Here is a 25,350-nt window from a genome sequence, read left to right on the forward strand (position 1 = left end):
GCCATAATCCGTATTGTGGGGAAAGCTATAACATAAAACTGAAAATACCCTATAGTGCAGCGCCCTGAGAGACTCCACTGAACCATTATGGGGTTTAAGCGGGACATGTGTGCAGTAAACGCTGACTCTCGTGTGTGTGTGTGTGTGTGTGTGTGTGTGTGTGTGTGTGTGTGTGTGTGTGTGTGTGTGTGTGTGTGTGTTTCAGGGGTGAAGAGAGGCGTGTGTTCGCAGATCAACCACTTCCCAGAGGACGCCGACTTTGACCACGACGGTGCAGAATACGTCCTACGTGAGTACAATGTCACTGGAGAGGAGAGGAGAGGAACTCCTTGCAACCAAACGGTTGCAAGGAGTTGCATGTGGCGACCCGTTGGTGTGGTTTGGGCCAGTTTGAACCAGTTTTTAATCACTTGGGTCGACGTGCAACGGCAGGACACGTCACACGGCTGGGACGAACGCTTTAAAACCGCCACGTCCAGTCTCGACCGTTTGGGCGTGGCTTGGGCTTCAGGCACGGGTGCCAACATTGGCACGGGGGAGGATGCATGGTCACTGGCACACGTGAATATTTCAAATTAAACATATCAAAAAAGTTTGTAAAACAGTTTAAATGAAGTCCCCTCACATATGCACACTGATGACTCTGACAGGGGAAGGCAGGTTGATGTAATGATATTATTCCCATCTCGATATACAAAATATTTCTAAAGAAGAAGGTTTTTATTTTGTATGGACAAACAAATATGGACAAACAAAATCATTTGGAAATTTGTATGTAGTGTACAAAAAAGTTGCCGACCCCTGGAGTAGCGAAGTTCATGTGCTAATGGAGGAGAGGAGAGGAGAGGAGAGGAGAGGAGAGGAGAGGAGAGGAGAGGAGAGGAGAGGAGAGGAGAGGAGAGGAGAGGAGAGGATTAAGAGGAGAGCAGAGCACTGGCATGGTTGGATGTGTTCATTCCTCGACAGCTTGTGCGAGCATCATGTGAATTAAACATGCTGCTTTGTGCATATCGAAGACAGTGGAGACGGAGCTGCCCTAGTTGAGGCGCCGGCTTCATTTAGACTTCACTGCATGAACCGTGTCAGTGTCACTCACACCCGGGAAAAATAAGAAACATGACGTCTTTTCAAGCCCGAAAGCCGAACAAACACTATTTTTGGCCGAGTGTGACGGCGGGGGACCGCGTGTGTGTGTGTGTGTGTGTGTGTGTGTGTGTGTGTGTGTGTGTCCGGCCGGCTGGGGGCCCTGCAGTGATATGTCCCTGCTCTGTTCATGCGTGCATGTGTGTGCGCGTGCGCGTGCGTGTGTGTGTGCATGCGTGTGTGTGGCCGTGCAGCACGTATACAGAACAACACATGTGTGCAGTGGTGGAAAGTACATTTACTTAAGTACTGTATACTAAAGTACCATTTTGGGGTATTTACTTGAGTATTTCCAATTTCCAATACTTTTACTTCTATACCCTCTCTACGTCTCAGAGGCAAATATTGTACTTTTACTACACTGTAATTATTTGTACATTTCAGTTATACTAGTTACTTTGTAGATTTAGATACAATAACCACTTCAACTCTATACAGATAGTGCGTCGCAGTCCCGCCCCCTTCCAGTCCCGCCCCCTTCCAGTCCCGCCCCCTTTCAGTCCCGCCCCCTTCCAGTCCCGCCCCCTTCCAGTCCTGCCCCCTTTCAGTCCCGCCCCCTTTCAGTCCCGCCCCCTTTCAGTCCCGCCCCCTTTCAGTCCCGCCCCCTTCCAGTCCCGCCCCCTTCCAGTCCCGCCCCCTTTCAGTCCCGCCCCCTTCCAGTCCCGCCCCCTTTCAGTACCCCCCCCATTTCAGCACGACGAGGCCAACTCTTGTTGTGACAAATCATGACAATAAACACAATGTTTTGGGCCGATCAAATAATTATATAGTAAGACGAAAAACTAAACAAAAAAAGAGTTGCACCCTGCCTTTTTGAGTGGTGCAACCACTCCTATAAACAGCTGTGTGTGTGTGTGTGTGTGTGTGTGGCTGTGTCCCTGCATGGGTCTGTCTGTCCCTGGGTCCCTGGCTGCATGTGTCCGAGCACGGAAATAGCGTTATAGCGTCTGTTCACCACCAAGTGTCACTGTTGCACAGCCTAACACACAGACACACAGGCCAGGGAGGAGGGCTTGTACAGTACAGTACAGTACAGTACAGTACAGTACAGTACAGTACAGTACAGTACAGTACAGTACAGTACAGTACAGTACAGTACAGTACATGTTTGTCATGTTTTGTCACAACAAGCGTTGGCTTTGTCCGCGGCGTGAACGTCTTTAAATAAATACTTTTTGAAAAGTCTATGGGGGAAAATGAACGGGGAATTATTTCCTGGGCCCTCGTTGGGGGCGGGACTGCGATGCTCTAAATAAGCCTACTACATTTCAGCCATTTTGAGAAGAATAGCAGAACTACAAGCTCACAATGCTTTGCGATGCGACACATTGTGAACTTGTAGATCAAATTTATCTAATTATACATTTGAAAACTTGACATTTTTTTGAGTGATAATTTTTACTTTCTCCTTTTTGGTGCTTTAAAGGGATTGTGACATAAAAAAAAAGGTTTTGGAATTGTTCTTATTTTTTTTAGGTTTTCTAATCTCAATTGCACCCAAAAAACATGAACTTTTAACATTCATTAGATTTTCTGTGATCTGGGGTTTTCTGGCTCAAACAGGTGCTCTGATTTGCCGGCAGTAAGTGACATCACTTACTGCAAATCCCATATATGTCAATGGGATTTGCCAGCAGATGTCACTGTTTCACTGTGTTGCCTGTTTTCATTGTAGCTCAAAAGTCTTCCAAACCCCAAAGAAAACGTCAGACCACAGAAAATCCACTGAATGTTCAAAGTTCAGGTTTTTTGGGTGTAATTGAGGTCATAAAACCTAAAAGAAAAAAGAAAAAGAAAAATAAATGAAAATGAATGTCATAAAACCTTTAAGTAGGCCTAGGCTACATTTTGATACCAAATATATAATATATATAATATAATATATAATATTGTACTGTAACTCAAGTACATTTTGAATTACAGACTTTTGAGTATTATACTTTTTTGCACCACCGCATGCATGCGCTTATACTTCAGGACAACACATGCATGTGCTTATACTTCAGGACAACACATGCATGCGCTTATACTTCAGGACAACACATGCATGCGCTTATACTTCAGGACAACACATGCATGCGCTTATACTTCAGGACAACACATGCATGCACTTATACTTCAGGACAACACATGCATGCGCTTATACTTCAGGACAACACATGCATGCACTTATACTTCAGGACAACACATGCATGCGCTTATACTTCAGGACAACACATGCATGCGCTTATACTTCAGGACAACACATGCATGCGCTTATACTTCAGGACAACACATGCATGCGCTTATACTTCAGGACAACACATGCATGCGTGCGGGCCATGATGCGTGACATGCATGCATGCCGCCGAGGCATTTGGGTGGCATTTAAGTGGCATTTCCCTCCTGTGGCTGAGCTGTCCTAGATGAGAGCGTCGAGGCGTGGAAGGGTCTGCTTATGTGTGGGCGTGCGTGTGTGCTTATGCGTGCGTGCGCGCACATGCGCGTGTGTGCGCGTGTGTGCGTTGGCAAACCTCCCGAAGCCATCATGAGAAGCCAATCAGTCATGCGCCTGACATGGAGTAATTACTTTTATCACACGGCGGCCCGGGTGTACATTTTAATGCTACACTTCTCCTCAGAGAGAAACCCTCCTATCTCCATGTTCTATATACGCTTTTTGGGGGCTTATGTTTATGTGTCAGTGGTGTATGTTTATGTATGTTTATGTGTATGTTTATGTGTCAGTGGTGTATGTTTATGTGTATGTTTATGTGTCAGTGGTGTATGTTTATGTGTATGTTTATGTGTCAGTGGTGTATGTTTATGTGTATGTTTATGTGTCAGTGGTGCTCAATATTTCACGTCAAGGACCCCCTAAAATTTTTAGCAGACCTACAAGCTCATAGGCTTGTAGATCTGCTATTTTTCAATAGCTAAAGTATAACATAATGCTTTAAAACACCAAAAGGGGTTCCCGCGCCCCAAAATGGGATTAAGTTAACATCCCCACCCACCTATACGACGTACTCGATTCATGTATCACAGCGTCACACGAAAAGCTTCGAAAGTTGCACATCCGCGCATGCAGGCTCGAAATGAGCCGTGAGCTTGTAGATCTGATTATTTCAATGCATTTAGAGTTTGAGTCCCGATTAACCCTGATTAACCACATTTAGACGATTCCACAAAATGTCTTCTAAACAGTTTTCTGAAAAACCCCATGTTTCTCTACGTCAGGGACCCCTAAGATTATTATGTAATTGGCCGCCAACCTCCATCTGAATATATGTTGTTCCCCCCAGAAGCAAATATCTAAGTTAAAAACGTCGGCTCTGAAAAAATATACAGTATAATTCAAAGATTTGCGCCACGTTTTCACGATTTCTCAAAAAATAGCAGACCTACACGCTATGAGCTTGTAGATCTGCTATTTTTTGTATAACAATGCTTAAAACACCAAAAGGGTTTCACGCCCAAAATGGGTTAAAGAACCGTTTTGGACGTGCGAGGTTTCCTACCCGACGGAGACGATATACTTTATTTATTGCAACATCAATCAAGGTCACTAGACGTTTGGCTCAATGTGTTAATGAAAAACTCCCAGGCATTAGGTACCAACTGCACTCCCACCATCATCATATATCATATGCAATCTTATGTAAAGCGCTTGGGATAAAAAAAAAAAAAACGCTCTATAAATGCACCATTTACCATTTCATTTACGGTAATAAAATACCAAAATCTATCAGCGCCGGGATTTCTTTCAAAATAGCAGCTTGCGGGGTGCCCTTCCGTTCCCGGAGAAAAACCGGAGACATATTTTTGCTTGCTTATACCTCGCTAAGATTACGATAAAAGTCGCTTCATATTTTGAACGAGAGGCATGTTGAAGAGCTTAGTATATATCCATCTGGTCAAAACCCACGGAGGGCTCCTTAGATTACACACGCCGAGCCTTTCTTTGTGAACGGTAAACAGGGAAGTGTGTGTCTGTGTGTGCGTGTGTGTGTGTGTGTGTGTGAGTTTTGCAGTTTATAGCAACCAAAATACACAGCTGTTGCATTTCATTTCAACAGAATGACCTTAACGAGCTCTCTGTCTTCATTCAAAACGACGTTTCTTTTAACAAGTTGGAGGTCTTTCAGAACTTCCTCCAGCCTACAATCCACAAAACAAAAAGCTCAGATCCTTATCACAAAGACCCGAGAGAGAGCATCTCTCGGGAAGAAAAAGTGAATCCATTAAAAAAAAATCATTCGTGCTTTTGTCACATCCCATCTTCGATTATATTGCAAAGAACTCTTTAGCACCCGGACGGACGGACGGACGGACGGACGGACGGACGTCGCTCTTTTATAATGCGAAATGTGAACGCCAGACAGCTTACAGATCGACACTAGTCGGGTGGAAATCTCATATATCTCTGCTGTCAACCACGTAACTCCAAAATGTTCTGGAAATGAAAAAAATATAAAACTTTCAGGAATTTTTGGAAAACCTTATATTTTGAAAACAAAGCAATAGCTGCCTCATCAAAGTTGGTGTTGTGACTTTATATATTGTCAATTACTTAGGGGGAGAGGTTGGTGGAGTTATAGCTGCTTTAGCAGACAGCTTGTTTGAGGGTCCAATGGAGTTAAGTTCTTTTTGTTTTTACTACTTTCCATTGGTTCAATATTTTCGAAACAACACACAGACATAGAGCAGTGTTCAATAGCACTGATCTATGCAAAATAAATAATCAAAAACCTCAAAAATGGAGATTAGGAGGTTTCCTCCTAACAGCAACGATATGTTATACTTTTCACGATTCAAATTTAAAAAAAGATAACAGAAATAGCAGATCGACCTTTGATGCTTTCGTGTGACGCTGTAGTATGATCAAGTATAGGGCGTTAATTTACGAGAAATAAAAAAACACAAAACGTTAGAAGGTGGAGATAAGAGGTTATACTTTCTGTCTGAGGGCAACGCTAGCCGATAAGATAGGACACGCTGTAGAGGTCACACATTACACCGGCCGCTCTGCGTGGCCTAAGATAGGACACGTTGTAGAGGTCACACATTACACCGGCCGCTCTGCGTGGCCTAAGATAGGACACGTTGTAGAGGTCACACATTACACCGGCCGCTCTGCGTGGCCTAAGATAGGACACGTTGTAGAGGTCACACATTACACCGGCCGCTCTGCGTGGCCTAGCCACCACTTTGCCTTTCGTTTGAATGCAGGGATTGATTTTAAAATCCTTTCTAATCACCTTACAAAGCACTGCTGCTTGCTGGCCTGGCCCCACACTTCACATCTCCCAATGATAACTGTGTCTGCTTAAAAACGTACATGTGACACAGCTTCTGGTTGTCCATGAGACTGCAGGACCAGGGGTCTGGTTGTCCATGAGACTGGACCAGGGGTCTGGTTGTCCATGAGACTGGACCAGGGGTCTGGTTGTCCATGAGACTGGGCCAGGGGTCTGGTTGTCCATGAGACTGGACCAGGGGTCTGGTTGTCCATGAGACTGGACCAGGGGTCTGGTTGTCCATGAGACTGGACCAGGGGTCTGGTTGTCCATGAGACTGGACCAGGGGTCTGGTTGTCCATGAGACTGGGCCAGGGGTCTGGTTGTCCATGAGACTGGGCCAGGGGTCTGGTTGTCCATGAGACTGGGCCAGGGGTCTGGTTGTCCATGAGACTGGACCAGGGGTCTGGTTGTCCATGAGACTGGACCAGGGGTCTGGTTGTCCATGAGACTGGACCAGGGGTCTGGTTGTCCATGAGACTGGACCAGGGGTCTGGTTGTCCATGAGACTGGACCAGGGGTCTGGTTGTCCATGAGACTGGACCAGGGGTCTTCACTATTCCCCCGTAGTAACTAATATGAGGACCCCCCCCCCCCCTAGGCCTCCCGGACCCAATATTGAATTGAAGACCCCTGCCCTATAGACACAACACTAAGGGTGACCGAACCCTTTTGTAATACCAATTTGTGCCAAACGGGGGCGAGTGACACTTCTGTGAGTAACTTGTAGCAAAATCTGGACTAGTTATAGTGTAGGTTCGACTGCTGGAGCTATGGGGAGTGAGACTCAGACACAAGGAGGTTAAATGTTAAATGATTGCCGGCAGTTATATTGAAAAAACAATTAACAAACAAACATACAATATGGAAAAGAAATAAATTGGTACCAACTCTTGAATAGCAATTGCTTGGCCACTTTCAATTCTTAGAAATGTGTCTTTCTAATTTGGGTGCACCCTTCTAACTTGAATCCTCAGTTATCTCCTTTAAACCTTCAACTCAAGTTTGGTTTCTTTCCAGTTCAAACAAACAATCAAAATAGGACAATACAATGTACAAATATCCACCCGTTCAATACGTAATGAATTGACCACTCAGTCACTGTTCTCCCAATTATGAACAAGGTAAGGTAAGGTATTTATGCAAAATCAGTATACGTGTTATGGTTCAGAGTTCCAAGGATAAACCATCCAGGTATATCAGTGTATGTGTCAAAGTTCCATATGGTTTCCAAAACTGTAAGTATCAGAGTTCCAATTCCAGGGGAATGTATGTGCATGCGTGTGCGGCGTGCGCGGAGGGAGAGAGGGGGGATTGGGATTACTGCAGCTGAGAGTGGGGGAGTCTGCAGATTAGTGTCGTGTATTTGCGCCCAGACATATAGGCATTATACTATACAGTAGGCATATATGTATAGATATATATAGAGTTGGGGACACAATCTGGGATAGAGATGTGGAGAGACCCAGTGAGCTGAACCAGTGGGAGGAACTCAAATTGGGTAGGCAGGATGCAGAGATCCACCCTTCCCCCTTCATGGAGAGTACGTACAAAGTACAAAGCCTTGACTATGTCTTAAGATGTTTCTGTTCTCATCAAGTCATACATATATAGAGAAACACCTGTATTTACATCCACAAAGGTATGATATGTCATGTATTTCATATTGCAACAATATAGGAGTTGTTAGTTAGATGAAGTCTTTTCACATGCTATGTTTCAATAAGTGATCCAGGGCAGAGAGCCAATACTAGTAGGTCTAGGGAGAGACATTCCTGGCCTGGGTGCTGGACACAGGTCAGACGGGTCAACTGTGGGAGGGCTAGGAAACAAAGCCTCTGTTCATTATAGCATGTGGTTGTGATTTGGGTTTGAACACACACACACACACACACACACACACACACACACATACACACACACACACACACACACACACACACACACACACACACACACACACACACACACGCACACGCACATGCACGGGATTTGGTACGTGTGGGAAGGGACCCACAGAAGTATATAGGAGCCTCGCGGAAGGAGGAACGGGGCTTCTCAGAGAATATTGGGTCCTGTTTGGTCATATTTGGCAAGCTCATGGTGTTCTTCAAATAAACTCAAAATGAGAAAGAAAAGGACACTGGATGGACCTCACTTTTTTATACGACCTGCATGGCATATTTTCCACCATTATAGACATTAATATATTACAAATCTGGCGAGCTAGCTAAGGACGCTTTCAGCCTGTTATTTTTTATTTTTTTGGGGGGGGGAACTTGGTAAGTTACTGGCTATACTTACTGTGTTTCCACAAAACAGGTTAACGGAAAGAACCTATATTGATTTGGCGATGGTAATGGTGGAAATAGTGCATTTGGTGCGGGCAGTGAGAGTCCATGATGTTACTTTGTTACTAGGAATTGCGATTGCTATGAATAAAGTAAATTAATGTAAAAATGTAAAACTAAATAAGTGAAATTAAATGAAATTAAATAAAATGGAGATTAAATGGAATTGAATAGAAGTGAAATGGAATGAAATAAAATACACAGCTAAAATGAAAATGGTAAATGTGATGGGCCGTGCCCGTGCGCTTCTCTGACTTGGTGGAGTTGGGCCGTGCGCTAGTCAAGTAATTCCATCACTTATACAATCTAGTCTGGGGGACCGCACCCTTTGCGTCGCGGGTGGAACGGTGTGATTAATTTTCTTTTGTATATGTAACATTGGCATGGACAAGCACAACCGAAGAAATGCGTAACAAGACAAACACATAACAAAACAGAATGTTTTTTGGCCAGTCTTAGTCACTCCGGTGTTAAGCTGGGCCGTTGAAATGGTACGGTCTTAGTCACAGTTTGTGTTAAGATATTGTAGCCTACTCTTAGACACTTTTCGTGTTGAGATGTTGTACCCTTAGACACTTTTGGTGTTAAGGATGATGGATACCCTTAGACACTTTTGGTGTTAAGGAATGGATGGAATGGATAACGGTTTTGTTTTGTGTTTGAATTGTTTTTTTTCCTCCTATGCATGTGTCTTGTGTGGGTTACGTGTGAGGAATTAAGGTGGATGTTGGGGTGCATACTGCATAGTGACGCTGTGAGGTGCATAGTGTCACCGGGTGCATAGTGTCACCGGGTACATATAGAGATACCAGATACTTGTGATGGATATGATGAGATGATTGAATTGGAGTTGAATTAATATGGGGGAATGATTGGATTGAAATTGGCTTGATATGATGGAATGTTTGTGTTGCATGGTGTAAATTGTGTGTAAATCTGTCTGTTAAGTTGGGTGGTCTGCCTATTTTGTCTGTGTGTTTTGTTTTGTCTCTGTGTGAGTGTAATGAAGTTGGGAGTGGATTATGTTATATGGTTGAGGTGGTGTTATACTGCGACTGTATATTGTTGATGGTTGTTATATGGAATAGGGGCTCTTGTATTACATGTTGGCCTATGTGGAGTGGATTGGTCTCTCTCTCTATGCGCTTCTCCGTCCGGCCGATGGGATAGTGCCGAGGGGGGTTTAGGAGAGGAGTGTATGAGTATGATCCACACGCACTCTGCAGTGGGAAGTAGAAGTACTCGATTACTTGTTGCTGCATGCATGTGTGTGCTGCTGCTCCTCCCTGCCCACTCTCCTCAGTATTGAGGGGGGTGGGGCGGGGGTGGGGGGCCTGTCTGTCCTTCCCGACTATGGCAACGCATGGCGCTGATGGGGTTTTGTTGAATGGTTTACTCTGTGTCGGAATGGCCTGTGTACCGTTGCCTGGGTGGTTTACTGAGGGTTAAGGATTGACGGTATAGGCTATGGTTAAAACATGTTTCACAGGTTTTAAAAGGGGGATGGTATATTGATGGTATATTGAGTTGGGTTGGAACATTTATAATAGGTTTATAATAATAGTAATAATAGGTAATATTTGAACAATTGAAATTTGGAAATTAATAGGAGGTTAATAAATAACTGGATGAATGAACTAAATTAGATAAGGGAACTATAAAATGGCTATTCATGTACGGTAGAGTGTACATACGTAGGAGTGTGGAATTATATGAGAAATTGTTTAAACAGTTGCTTTGAGTGAGAAATCTCCATCTACTCATTCTATGAGTTGTTTGTTTGCAAATGAGTGTGTGGAATGTGGGGGTAGCTATTATGGTTCTCCATGTGTGATAGAGGACACGGCACATGAGTGTGTGAGTGCATGAGTCAAGGGGGGTCATTCTCTCCTTGTAGTACTGTGGAAGAAACATAATAGGCTACTTCTACCTTGTCGTATTGTGTGATGCGAGTGAGTGTGGTTGAAGGGGTGGAAAATCTTCTCATTTAAAAAAGGCATAGCGATGGTAGACTACTGTTGTCTACTGTTGACACTTTTTTATTTTTGGTGGTGGATAATGATCGGGTACACCTTAAGGTGTCAGGAGAAACAGCAATGTTTGCCAGGTCATATGAAGCTTGAATTGGGTAGACGTTGGCCAGGGGTTTAAATGAGAAGATATAACAAGCCTGACAGTGATTGTGAGTGAAGGCCCATGTCATTGAGGGTTATTTTTAAAGAATTGGAGAAGTGGTACTAATGACATCGTTTTTGTGTTCTTATGTCCAAAAAACAACAAAGGCCAAGGCAAGGACTCAGACAAAAGACACAGAGGCCTGGTCTGGATGGAGAGGGAAAGTAGTGAATTGTCCCATTTCTTGTTGTGTGGAACAACTTCTGGGAAATAGAATAGGCAGTAGATCTGATATAACATTTGGACAGATAGTGTCACTGCAGTTGCTTTTGTGTTAATCTGGTACTCATTTAGTGTTTAGGATGAGTTCTAAGGAAATTCTAAACCCAGTGGGAATTCTGGAGCGGGATAACCCTGCCGTTGTGGGTATTTCCGTGATTTCCAAGAAATGGAATAAACGCTGGCCTGACATTGAACAGCGATGGCCGGTAACGGGCACTTTCAATGAGGACATTATTAGAACTATGGGGGTCCTTGTCCGTACGCATAGAGCAGGACAGAAAACGGAAGCCCGAACAGTGAAGCGTAAATTTGAAATAGCAGTTTTAGATTTGTTTAGTGACGTAGGTCAAACCTTGGAAAAAGCTCGTAAGGACCTTGAGTCAGTACTAGTTGAGGCAGGGCAGGGGCAACGAACCGCCGACCAGACCTGCAAGGACAGCCGGCGTGAGGACACCGCTGGCCAACAAAGTTGTGCTATCAATCTGGGAGCAGACGACTGCAGTAGGGACTCAGTGAATTCTGAGGTGAGCGTTGATGACGACAGTGACCAGGGGTCATTTGAGCGACAGCCAGAACATCTTGCTGTCACCCGACACTATGATATGGATGAGCGGGAACGTGTTGGCAACAGGAGGGAAGAAACAATCACTGCTACACAAATGCCAGTGATAATTGAGGGTCATAACCTGGTCTATCGTCCATTTTCATACGTGGACGTAACAGACATTGTAAGTAAACTGCCGCCGCTCTGTGACGGAGCCTATGCCTGGATTACTACGTTCGAGGTACTTTTGGAGGGCATTCAATTAACAATGGGTGATTTTAAGAAATTGATTGTCTGGCAAGTTGGTTTGTGTGCACTGGACAATGTTTTCAATTGTGCAGGACTTCAGAGATACATTGAAACAACTGTTGATGATGGGGACCTTTTTGATGCGTACAGGGGCCGACTCTGGCGTGTTTTGAGGGCCCTCTTTCCGACTAATATACACCCCAGCAGTATTATTATTGATAACATGAGTGAAACTGAACACCCAAGAATTTATGTGGACCGAGTGTATCAGAGATGGAGATCAGTCACAGGAAACGATCCAGACGTAAATAAATTTGAGCAGGTGGTCTTCAGAGGCACGGTTGAACGAGGGTTGCCTGAGACAGTGCAGAGGAAGTTAATGGGGGTTGTGGGTCTTACCAGCATGACTAAAGCGATGTATATAGACCATGTTGCACATTATGTCGACCTGTACCGAAGAAAGTTAACTACTCAGACAGAACAAGATGAGGAGAGGCAGAGGGCTTTGACTCGTGCCCAACTGGCAGGACAGATGGTGGTTAGTTCAGATAGTCAGCAGCGACCGCCACAGGCCAGCCAGGTTGAACCCCGGTACCTCCCATACTCTCCTCTGCCAGGGGTTAGACCACCTAGACGTCAAGGACCGGGTAGTAATTCCCATGAGAAGAACCAGAGTGTTTGTTACATATGTGGAGAATTCAGTCATTTCTGGCGTCAGTGTAACCGGGGCGACCGACTGCAACCTCCGCAGGGGTGCAGGGGTCATACTGACGGTAGACCCAAATCAGGATGTTAAAGTCACAGTATGCATATTTATGTGAGTAGGGGGGAGCTGAACGGGGACAGCTAGCAGCCCCCACCCACGCTGGGCCACTGGGAACATGTCAATTGTTCACAGGTCCGTGGTGGAGGAATGACAGAAGACCGATGTCATTGGGGAGTTTGCATTTCAACTTAGAGGTTTTTGTTTTTATTTTGTGTGTTTCAGTACATGTAATATTCGGTGATGTGCATTTTTGTCAATTAGTTATATTGTTTTCAGGTATTATGTGTTGAGTTATTGTTTGATCTTTATTTGTTTGTTTTAGTATTTGTGTCATGTTTTGAGTGTCAACTTTTCATTTACAGGTATTCGAATGAAAGTATAGGAATTTGAGTTGGTTTAAATAGGATTTCAGTTATATGAGGAGTTTCATTTCTGGGTTAACACATGGTTCAGTTTCAAATCTATCTACAAAGGGTTTGTCTGTTCTAATTATGATGCAATTTAGGTGATTAACAAGACGCTCCTGTGTCAAGGGGGGTCCGAAATTAAGGTGTGCCTATCACGTCAAACTAAGGTTTAATGATTACATTTTGAAAAAAGGCAGGTGATGAATTCTGATGCTGTAATTGTTTTTATCGGCTTATACTATTAGTAAGGTCAATGAAAATATTGTTTGAGTAATAGTTTGTTATAGTTTGTTAATTTGTGCTTAGGTTAGCTTGAATTATTTCCTTATTTTATTTTGTGTAATAGGTTTTTGTCTCTCCAGGGGGGTCAGGCGGACAATGTGGTTTGTGTGGTTCAGTGGACGGGGGTCTGATAAAACATTGGGTCAGTTAAGGGGCCAGCTATGTTTAAATTTATGTTTAAATTTTGGCGTGTCTGGGCTCTTCCGTATGTCCTGACACGGGTTTGTGTCAGGAAGGGAGGATATGTCGTGTATTTGCGCCCAGACATATAGGCATTATACTATACAGTAGGCATATATGTATAGATATATATAGAGTTGGGGACACAATCTGGGATAGAGATGTGGAGAGACCCAGTGAGCTGAACCAGTGGGAGGAACTCAAATTGGGTAGGCAGGATGCAGAGATCCACCCTTCCCCCTTCATGGAGAGTACGTACAAAGTACAAAGCCTTGACTATGTCTTAAGATGTTTCTGTTCTCATCAAGTCATACATATATAGAGAAACACCTGTATTTACATCCACAAAGGTATGATATGTCATGTATTTCATATTGCAACAATATAGGAGTTGTTAGTTAGATGAAGTCTTTTCACATGCTATGTTTCAATAAGTGATCCAGGGCAGAGAGCCAATACTAGTAGGTCTAGGGAGAGACATTCCTGGCCTGGGTGCTGGACACAGGTCAGACGGGTCAACTGTGGGAGGGCTAGGAAACAAAGCCTCTGTTCATTATAGCATGTGGTTGTGATTTGGGTTTGAACACACACACACACACACACACACACACACACACACACACACACACACACACACACACACACACACACACACACACACACACACACACACACACACACACACACACACGCACATGCACGGGATTTGGTACGTGTGGGAAGGGACCCACAGAAGTATATAGGAGCCTCGCGGAAGGAGGAACGGGGCTTCTCAGAGAATATTGGGTCCTGTTTGGTCATATTTGGCAAGCTCATGGTGTTCTTCAAATAAACTCAAAATGAGAAAGAAAAGGACACTGGATGGACCTCACTTTTTTATACAACCTGCATGGCATATTTTCCACCATTAATCAACATTAATATATTACATTAGGCCTACCACACCGTAGAGTGCAGTAGTCTGTCCAGTGGTCACCAGCGTATGGGGGAATACTCGCTGTCGCTCAATCTCTAGATCCTGGTGGGAAGCTCGCCATCTATTGGAATGGTCAACTGGAAAACGATCCAATCCAACAAAAAAACTGACACGTCATCAGACAGGGTCAGAGAAATCTAATCAGTATCAAAGTATCAACTGTCTGTTGATTAGTTTTTAACCATGAAATATGCATTACATGAACTTTTTTAAATGAAAACAAATGAAATACTGTATGCAACACTGTGCATTTTTAACCTTTGTACATACTTTTTCACTTATGTATTTTAAACAACACACATCTTCACATGAACATAAGTACACTTGTAGGAAGTGCATCATGAAATGGATGCCATCCATTTTAGTAAACAAACATAAACTTCTTCTTAGTAGTATTAATTACACTCTCAAAGTGTTCACTTGCAAAGTGCAAAAATAACAACAATATCCCTTCATTGAAATGAAATGAACCGTCTCACCGATTCTGTGTGAAACAGGCTGGGCACAAACAATGCAATGGCTGCCCCAGTGAATCCACAATGGTTTCTAGAAATAAACAATACCACTCATCAAAAACAAAAGTAATTTCCAATATTTGTTACTCTTAAATTAACTCATAAGATGTGGTGAGTTACCTTGCTTCGCTGTGGTTTGTGCTCATAAAACTCTTCTAGAATCACACTTTTCCTCTCTCTGTTCTGTGCTCTTCTCATGTGCTGTGCACTGCTGTTTGGCTTTTTTTCTGTCTCTAACCTCAACAGCTGAACTGACTCAGTTCAATTGGGCTTGATTAGTGCAGTGCTGCAGGTAGAAGGTAATCACTGCTTCAACAGGTTGCTGTGTGGCTGGAACAGCATATCAGCCAGGCCTAAACTGACTGCTGATTGGTGGAATGGGCATATGTCACTATGTCTCTGATTTTTAGATACCTTTAACAAATCTCTGCACCACTCAGTGGTTAGGTTTTAGACAGGGTCACTAAACATAGTAACTTTAGATTTAGTTCTTAGGCAAAAGCACACATATAAGGCAACTGTAGCTTGTCTCTATATGTTAGGGTTATACTGTAATCCACTAAATCATGTGTGTTACACTTTGGGTGCCGTGTCATTAGTCAGAAGGTTCATTGTTCCGAAATTACTATCCCTATCTCTAACCCTAACCTAAACCTAACCGCAAGCACGGGAGCAGTGCATGTTCGGACTAACGGGACTTCGGATCTATGGGCAGTTCCCACACTTTGCTGTGGACGGATACATAGAATGGATGAAGTGGTTGATGCTGTATACCGCAAATACCCTGAAAGTATAATCCATAAGGCCAGCAATTAAAAAAGGCAACGCATTGCTCAAAAAGGGGCGGAAAAGTATATTCCTCGTCCAACCCTCAAGTCAGGAGGCAAACCTCCCCACTTTCGAGGCATTTATAGAATCGTTCTCAGGTCGAAATGGGTTAAATATATAACCATATAGGCACTATGTAACTTATTATTTTTGTAGTGTTGTCCAATCTGTATCTCTCCGGGGTGAACAGGGTGGTCAGTGGGCTAGTGAGCGTTGTTTTAACCCATTTTGGGGCGGGAAGCCCTTTTGGTGTTAGCATCATGTTATGCTTTAGCCATTGAAAAATAGCAGATCTACAAGCTCATAGCGCGCCACCGAGTGGCGCGCTACGAGCTCGTAGGTCTGCTATTTTAGAAAAATCGAAGAACCATTGACACAGAAACATATACCTTTTCAGAAAACTGTATAAAAATGTAGTTCAAGACATTTTTTTAGAATCTGATCTCAGGTCAAAATGGGTTTTAACCCATTCTGAACGGGAACCCATTTTGGTGTTAGCATCATGTTATGCTTTAGCCATTGAAAAATAGAGTCTGATCTCAGGTCAGAACGGGTTAATCAGACCAGTGTGTGTGTCCAGTAGAAACCTCGTATGAATCTGATCTCAGGTCAGAATGGGTTTTAACTCTCTCTATCTCGTCCGTCCAGGCGTGGTCAGAGCTTCCAACATCTTCCCCATCCTGAGTGCCATCCTGCTGCTGATGGGCGGCATGTGCATCGCCGCCAGCCGCTTCTACAAGAGCAAGAGGAACATCATCCTGGGAGCGGGCATCCTGTTCGTGGCCGCAGGTATGTATATAACGCTCTAGTGATAACTATTATATATATGCATGCATGAATGAGTGAGTGAGTGCAGCTAGTCCTATTTGTAGCCTCCCACACCTGTGTGCAGTGAGCAAGCTGCCAGCCACTCAGCCTTGATTGCTGGATTGGCAGTGAGTCTCCATTAGCCTGGTTAATAAACCAGACTAATATCGCACGGACCGCGGGATATTAGTCTGGGGAGGCTCAGCTTGGATTTCATTTCCAGGGAAACATTTTCTCTTTGACGCAATTGGTCAGAGCTACTGTCAGTCAAAGGTCTCAAGCATTGAACGTCACTGTACCAAAGCCCGCCCATATTGCATACCGTGTCCCTATTGGGCGCCCACATTCTCCTGTGTAGGAAATGGGCGTAAAATTGAGCCTCTCCAGACCGAAATCCGCTGGTAGGCAATTTTTTTTTGCCAACGGCTGATTCGGTCTGGTTTATTAACCAGGCTAAGTCTCCATGGGCCTTTTGACAACCATTCTGTCTGTGTGTGTCAGTGTGTGTGTGTGTGTGTGTGTGTTTGTGTGTGTGTGTGCGTTTGTGTGTGCGTGTGCGCATCGGGGAGGGGTGTCTGGGAGTGGGAATCTGTTTTATGTGTCCATGTGCTTGTTTTGTGTGTGCGTGTGTGTGTGTGTGTGCACGTGTGTGCATGCCTGCATATGTTTACACGTGTATTTGTGTGTGCGTGGGTGCGCGTCTACACGTGTGTGTGTGTGTGTGTGTGTGTGTGTGTGTGTGTGTGTGTGCGTGTGTGCGTGTGTGCGTGTGTGCGTGTGTGCGTGTGCGTGTGCGCATCGGGGAGGGGTGTCTGGGAGTGGGAATCTGTTTTATGTGTCCATGTCCATGTGCTTGTTTTGTGTGTGTGTGTGTGTGTGTGTGTGTGTGTGTGTGTGTGTGTGTGCACGTGTGTGCATGCCTGTATAATGTTTACACGTGTATGTGTGTGTGCGCGTGTGCGCGTCTACACGTGTGTGTGTGTGTGTGTGTGTGTGTGTGTGTGTGTGTGTGTGTGTGTGTGTGTGTGTGTGTGTGTGTGTGTGGGCGGGCAGGGTCTGGACAGCATTAGATGTCAGTGTGTTTATACGTGTGTAAGTTACAGCATGTGTGTGTGTGTGTGTGTGTGTGTGTGTGTGTGTGTGTGTGTGTGTGTGTGTGTGTATGTGCTGAGTCTGCGGACGTTGTAGTGTGTGTGTGTAGTGTACCTGCTCACTGTTCTCTCTCCATTGGCTCGCTCTTTACTCTAACCTCTGGTCTGCCGTAAAAACCTGTAAAAACCTCCATGTCAGCTCTGTCGCCGCGTGGAAACCATGTATGTCCAAAGCCCTAAGCTTGAGCTTGAGCTTTTTCCACTGATGAAAACTAAAATGGAAACTAAATCAAAACTAAGCAATGATGACTAAAACTAAGACTAAATATATTGGCAATTTTGTTGACGAATATAAACTAGACTAAAATGTTAGGAAGGGACTATAGTGAACAAGAGATCCAGTATGAGTCATTTTACACTTGGTTGCATGCTGAAAATAGCAGATCTACAAGATCACAACGTGTAGATCTGCTATTTTCAGCATGTGTGATAACAGTCATTACGACGGCATCAAGGCCCGCCAAAATACATTTTAGTCGACTAAAATCGCATGACACTTAGTCGAATAAAACTGGACTAACACTAAAACCAGTTTTAGTTTCAGTCCAAAGACTATATGACCAAACAAAAAAATTAATTTGCTGCCAAAGACAACACTGCAAAGCACTAACGTTGGAGGAAATCTAAACCATGTTTGTCCAAAGCACTATTCAGTATTTAAGTCCGACATCATTTTGTAGTGCTACGTTACGTCCGGGTCCAAGTGGCACCAGCTCCCGTCCGCATCTCATTGTAAATTGAATATCTAAACGCGTGAATCTTTTTACAGTGACGTTATTTTTCAGAAAGGAAGCCATTGAGGGTTAAAATGGGTCTTAATGCTTCCAACTCGAGTGGAATTATTAATGTTTTGTACAAGTGTCCATGACAACAAAAATATATGATGTGGAGACAATAAAGACTATTATTATCATTATTATTGAAGGTGGCAACAGTCCATTTGATCGGTAAAATATTTCTGGGGTATATTTAGAATGTGTGCAGGCTTGAGTATGTTGAATCTAGTTTGCATTATGAGGATTTATTTGACACAATAAAATAAAATGGCGATAGTATTCCATGTGGGACAGACGGCCTGTCACTGTCAGATTTGGGAGAGCAGCGCAGCTTTGTTGTTGCGAGGAAAGCGGTAAAATTAGACTTTCGTGGTTGTTTTCGTCTCAGATTTAGTCCGACGGAGCGTCACAGTATAACTCCATGGGGACACAAAAGCGACACAAAAGTAGGACCCGGAAGTATCTCAGGAGGGGGCGTTCACGTCACAGCTAAAATACTGAATATAACCTTTGGGGAAATAAATAGCCCTTGTGCCAATGAAAATAGCAGATATACAAGCTCACACAACATTGAGGACACGCTGCTGTGAGCCTGTATAGGTCTGCTATTTCAGCCACTTTTGCGTGACTATATATATATATATATATATATTTCATTTACGGAAAAAAGAGAGAGAAATGTGGAGATACACGTTTTTGTTTTGTTTTTGTTGTTGTTGCCCGGAAGCGCTTAGGATGCAGTCCTCATCAGTCTCATCTGTCTCAGCTGTGTAGCTACCGCTGTCTGGCGTACATGATGTAAGCACGTGAACCCTATTCTGGGGCGCGGGAACTTTATAGCTCATAATAACATAATCCTGCTACATAGTATAGTACAGGCCTCCGGTTTTACTCTCATGTTTACAAACATTGCCGCAAAGACATGTAAACAAACGGTATTTTACAGCTCCAAAAATACAGCACATGCTGTCGGAGGGGGGGGGGGGGGGGGGTGAAGCTGTATAGCCTGTTATCTAACCGTAGTGTTTATATAGGCCTCACTCACACCTAAGAAGCATTTGTCTTGTCCGTGTCTTGTGTCTTGTCCGTGTTTAATGGCCGCCCCCCCCCCCCCCCAATGCATTTCCAATGGAAGTCACATGGTTTGACCAAACATTTTTGTTTGATGCGGGTGAGGAGGAGGGGGGGGGGCACAACACAGCCATCAAACAAAAATGTTTGGTCAAACCATATGTGAACACGGACAAGACACAAGACGGGTGTTTTTTAGGTGTGAGTGAGGCCTTAGTCAATCCGTTGCCATTTGCCAAAGCACAAGTCAAAAGCATGATAAAACAATTTAAGATAAATAAATTGGGGGAAAGTATAGCCTATACACTTGTTGGAGGAGGTAAAAAGCACTGTGTAAACTAGAGCTTATGTCACATTGAGGAGGTAAAAAGCACTGTGTAAACTAGAGCTTATGTCACATTGAGGAGGTAAAAAGCACTGTGTAAACTAGAGCTTATGTCACATTGAGGAGGTAAAAAGCACTGTGTAAACTAGAGCTTATGTCACATTGAGGAGGTAAAAAGCACTGTGTAAACTAGAGCTTATGTCACATTGAGGAGGTAAAAAGCACTGTGTAAACTAGAGCTTATGTCACATTGAGGAGGTAAAAAGCACTGTGTAAACTAGAGCTTATGTCACATTGAGGAGGTAAAAAGCACTGTGTAAACTAGAGCTTATGTCACATTGAGGAGGTAAAAAGCACTGTGTAAACTAGAGCTTATGTCACATTGAGGAGGTAAAAAGCACTGTGTAAACTAGAGCTTATGTCACATTGAGGAGGTAAAAAGCACTGTGTAAACTAGAGCTTATGTCACATTGCAACTTGGGAAAACCTCGCTTACAAAAACCACTGCTGTTCACTTTCTGTCAGGTGGAAACCTCATTATGTCCACGATATCAGACTTGGGAGTCCTTGAAATAAGAAAAGAAGGTCGAGCGTCATCAGCATTATAAACCTGTATAAACCAGTTTATGTTCCAGTATGCTCCTTTTTTTCCGATGAATTGAATATGAAGGACCCCAATGGAAACAAGCTATAATAGTGCTTTCTTGGGGTATAAATCGTCTTTGCAGACCTTGTATTGAACTCTACTTTCCTGTGCTTTTTTCTGAACTGAACTGAAGTTTTCTGAACTGTACCCATTCTGAATGTTATACTTTAGTTATTGAAAAACAGCAGATCTACAAGCTCATAGCGCGGTCTGCTATTGTTTTTAATTGTCACAATGTGGCGCAAATCTTTGAATATATCTTTCACAGTGAACGTTTTTAACTCAAAAGGGTCCCCATGGAACAACATATTATTTTCAGACGGGTGTCGGCGGCCAATTACATAATATTTTTGGGGGTCCTTGACATTAAAATGTTTGAGAACGACTGACATAGAAACATGTTTTTTTTCTTTAAAGATGGAGTGCCGTGATTTTTTTCCACACTTAAACATGATCATCAGGTGTATTTAGGTGTATATGAGGTATAATTTTTTCAAAAAAGTGTACAGTATTTGTTAAAATGATGGTTTTATGTGGACACACCCACCAGTTCATTAGGTATGCGTGAGTTTAACCATAGCACCACCCACCTAATCCAGTCCCTCCGCCTCCTCCTTTAAGACCACCCACTTGTCCTAGTCCCTCCCCCTCCTTATAAAAGGACAGCCCATGGCTCTGCCCTTTTGTTTACAAAATGGCAAATTGGTGTCTGTAATGTAACAAAAACTCATGTTTTTGTGAATGTTAGAAGTGAACACTTCCAATATTTCTGAGATATTGTATAGGCACCATTATGCACTTATACTGCCACCATCCATGTATAGGCATATAATCCATGCATCCATACCATATCAGATCTGTTTTTTCTGATTTTTTATAATCATTTATTTATTTCCTCCAATTATATTGACCCTATTGTCGCAATCAGCTCAGCTCATCATCCAATTCGATCATAGTTTAACAGCAGAAACAATTAGTTTGATAGATCATTTAGCCTACAATATATTGTAGGCTATTGATTTCCTCCAGCTAAGCACCCTGGCATTAAAACTGTCCTTTATCTGACTGCGTTGAGTTTCAGCAAAAGTCGCCAGATTTAAAGAAACAAGCGGCCAGGTCCACAAAAATAAGTCACAGAAGTTGCCGTGAATATTTATGAAAACGTTTCAACAACACCAATCCTTTTAACAACATATTAATCTGAGGGTCCTTCACATGAATCATTGGTCAAGTCAACATATATCTCCCCTGAAAGTTACTTATATGAAAACAAGCCCAAGTCGCTTGTAATAGCCAGACATGGCAACATGACATCCAGCGCGACACAACATACTTCTAATTCTTGACTTTACAGCCTCGTATAAGTATTAGGACCTACATACATATTGACTACAACAGCCAACAAGAATGCACACTGTGACACTACACTCTGTATCAAAGCCCGACCACTGTGATTATAAAAGAAACAACCTACTCCTTGAGAACAACAAGAGCAACTATACAGCAGAGCAGGTAGGCTATAAGACTGATTTGTTGTGGTTTCCTTCCTGAGGACCCGACGTGAACATTTACTTGCTTCCAATCTAACGAAAAACAGTCTGCTCTGCTGTGAACTGGTAATGTGTGAAATGACTGTTTGAAAATCTGCCACACAGTTAGACACACACAGAGCAGCAAAAGCAAACTGGCTGCGCTGTTCAGTTCACACGTGTGTATGTGGCAGGCAGCTCCGCCCACAGAGGTTGTCGTATTTAAAAAATATGTATAGAGGGGGAGGTGCGTGTGTGCGTGCAATATTTTTACGTCACACTATCCGTGTTTACTTCATTGGCCCGTTTGACCGTCAAGGGTTCAGCCTCCAGGAAGAAACCCTAAATGCAAAGTTATTACACCATTGGACATAAAAACGACTCCAGGGTGTCTAATGAAGTACTGTCACCCCATAGACACATGAAAAGCTGGAAAAATACAAAAATTGTGGCACTCCATCTTTAAGAAAACCGTCAGGATTTAGAAGGCATTCATAGAATCGCCCCTCAGGTCAAAATGGGTTAACCCATTCTGAACGGCAACCCATTTTGGTGTCAGCATCATGTCATGCTTTAGCCATTGAAAAATAGCAGATCTACAAGCTCATAGCGCGCCACCGAGTGGCGCGCTACGAGCTTGTAGGTCTGCTATTTTTGAAAAATCAAAGAACGACTAGAACATTTCTAGAATCTGATCTCAGGTCAGAACGGGTTAATCAGACCAGTAGTGTGTGTCCAGTGCGGAAACCTTGTATGAATCTGATCTCAGGTCAGAACGGATCAACGAAGTTATCCAATCAATCAATCAAATCAAGTCCAATCAACTCAATCAAACCCACATGTGTGTTTGCGTGTCTCCCCCGCAGGTCTGAGCAACATCATCGGCGTGATCGTGTACATCTCGGCGGCGCTCGGCGACATCTCGCCCAAGAAGGACGAGGACAAGAAGTGGCAGTACTCGTACGGCTGGTCCTTCTACTTCGGCGGCCTCTCCTTCATCATGGCCGAGATGGTGGGCGTGCTGGCCGTCAACATCTACATCGAGAAGAACAAGGAGCTGCGCTGCCGCTCGCGCACCGACCTCTTCAAGTCCACCACGCACGCCATGCTGCGGCTGCCCTCCTACCGCTTCCGCCGCCGCTCGCGCTCCTCCTCGCGCTCCACCGACCCCTCGCGCTCCCGCGACCCCTCGCCCGTGGGCGGCGGCGGGGTCAAGAACTTCGGCCTGGGGCCGCCGTCCCTGGCGCAGGGCCCCGTGTCCGTGTCCACGCTGCCCAACCCGCACAACAACCACCCGAGGGGCGGCGGCGGCGCGCCGGGCGCCGACATCTCCCTCTACACGCTGTCGACGCGCGGCATCGGCGGCGGCGTGGGCGACCCCAAGCTGCCCGGCCTGCCGCCAATGTACGGCACGGTGGACCGCGCCACCCTCTACCAGCTGCACAACTGCTTCCCCAAGGACGGCGGAGGAGGAGGAGGAGGAGGGGGGATGATCCTGAGCGGAGGCACGCTGCCCTCGCTCAAGTCGCAGCAGGGCGGAAACACGGGCAACTCCAACTCCAACATGGCCAACTCCACCGGACCGCCGGCATTCAGCTCGTCCACGGGCCTGGAGAGGGACGGGCGCGGCGGGAGTGGAGGAGGAGGAGGAGGAGGAGGAGGAGGAATGGGAACGCTGGACAGGCTGAAGGGCGAGCGGGAGAGCAACTCCAACACGCTCAACAGGAAGACCACGCCGGTGTGAGAGACGACGCGAGAGAGAGAGAGAGAGAGAGAGAGAGAGACAGGAGGAGGAGGGGGAGATGATATGAGAGGAGGAGGAGGGAGATATGGGAGGGAGATATGGGCTCTTTTCCACTAGAGCAGTTGGTTCTCGTTTTCTAACCCATTCTGACCTGAGATCAGATTCATACGAGGTTTCCACTGGACACACACTGGTCTGATTAACCCATTCTGACCTGAGATCAGATTCTATAAAAATGTCAGTCGTTCTTCGATTTTTCTAAAATAGCAGATCTACAAGCTCGTAGCGCGCGCTACGAGCTTGTAGGTCTGCTATTTCTCAATAGCTAAAGCATGACATGATGCTAACTCCAAAATGGGTTCCCGTTCAGAGGACCCCGTTTCAAGGACCCTCCCGCAACTCTGGGGCAGGGCTCATATTATGGAACCGAATGGACCCCCCCAGACGACACGGGTCCGTTTGGTTCCGTTCGTATATACCCTTTGCCCAGAGTTACAGACTTTGTATACGGGTCGATTTATAGAACCCCCTTATAAGCCCCCCCGGCTTGGACAGGCTTCACTTTATTGGCCCCCTTTTTTCCACCACGGTTCGGCCGGTTCTTTTCTCCCCTCCCCTCCCCCCCCCGCCCGCCAAATTTTCAACCAAATGAATTGGTTCGGATCCCTAAAAGTTTGTTTGGAACTGAAACCAAAAAGAAATTAACTTCTATCTTGCCCTGAAGTGGGGGAGCCAAAGTGGCCGTGTGTCACTGTTCAGGTTGGAAGATGCAGATGTGATATAAACCATCATTTAAAAAAAAGGGGAATGAACAGAACCTAGTTCTATGTATACAGTAGTATACCACAGTTGTTTTGGTGGAAAAGGGGGTGATTTTTTTTTTCCTTTTTTTTTTTTTTTGAGAACCACTGCACTAGAAGACCTATAAAGCGGAAAGCGTGCCGTGCGGTGGGACTGGTATTTCAACGGGTATCTGGTATTCGTTTCCGTATATATATATATATATATATATATATATACGGGCTTTCAGATAAAAGGTTTTCACGGGAAACCTAATTTGGGCCAAACCCATACTGTATATGCTCAGGAGGTTATCGTACTAAACTATGGACTTTCAGAATTTTAGAACGGAACTTTAGTCTTTAAAAAAAAAATGTTACAGGCTATAGAGCGTCCCGTCCCCCCCCCCCATCGAGAGACACCCCGGAAAAGAATTCCCTGTTCATTTTCCCTCATAGACTTTTCAAAAAGTATTTATTTAAAGACGTCCACGCCGTGGGACAAAGCCAACTGGAGTTGTGACAACTCATGACAACAAACACTATGTTTTGGGGCAGATCAAATAATTAGAAAAAAAAACAACACTTTTTGTTTTGTTTTTCTC

At 44.3% G+C, this 25,350-nt stretch overlaps 1 protein-coding gene across 1 annotated transcript in view; it reads left to right on the forward strand.

Annotated features, from left to right (window-relative positions):
• Positions 1–23,966, forward strand: part of LOC310856320 (voltage-dependent calcium channel gamma-4 subunit-like) — a gene marked incomplete at both ends in the record, with an annotated part of 61,266 nt that extends 37,300 nt beyond the window's left edge. The window contains 3 exons of the mRNA XM_083761680.1: positions 206–289; positions 16,566–16,706; positions 23,089–23,966. Coding sequence (XP_083617806.1) covers positions 206–289; positions 16,566–16,706; positions 23,089–23,966 — 1,103 coding nt within the window. The remainder of the gene's footprint in view (positions 1–205; positions 290–16,565; positions 16,707–23,088) is intronic.
• Between the last annotated feature and the right edge of the window lie 1,384 nt (positions 23,967–25,350).

Source organism: Protomyctophum parallelum (genome assembly GCF_964188405.1).
Source record: "Protomyctophum parallelum genome assembly, chromosome: 3".
In the NCBI taxonomy this organism is placed as follows: domain Eukaryota; kingdom Metazoa; phylum Chordata; class Actinopteri; order Myctophiformes; family Myctophidae; genus Protomyctophum; species Protomyctophum parallelum.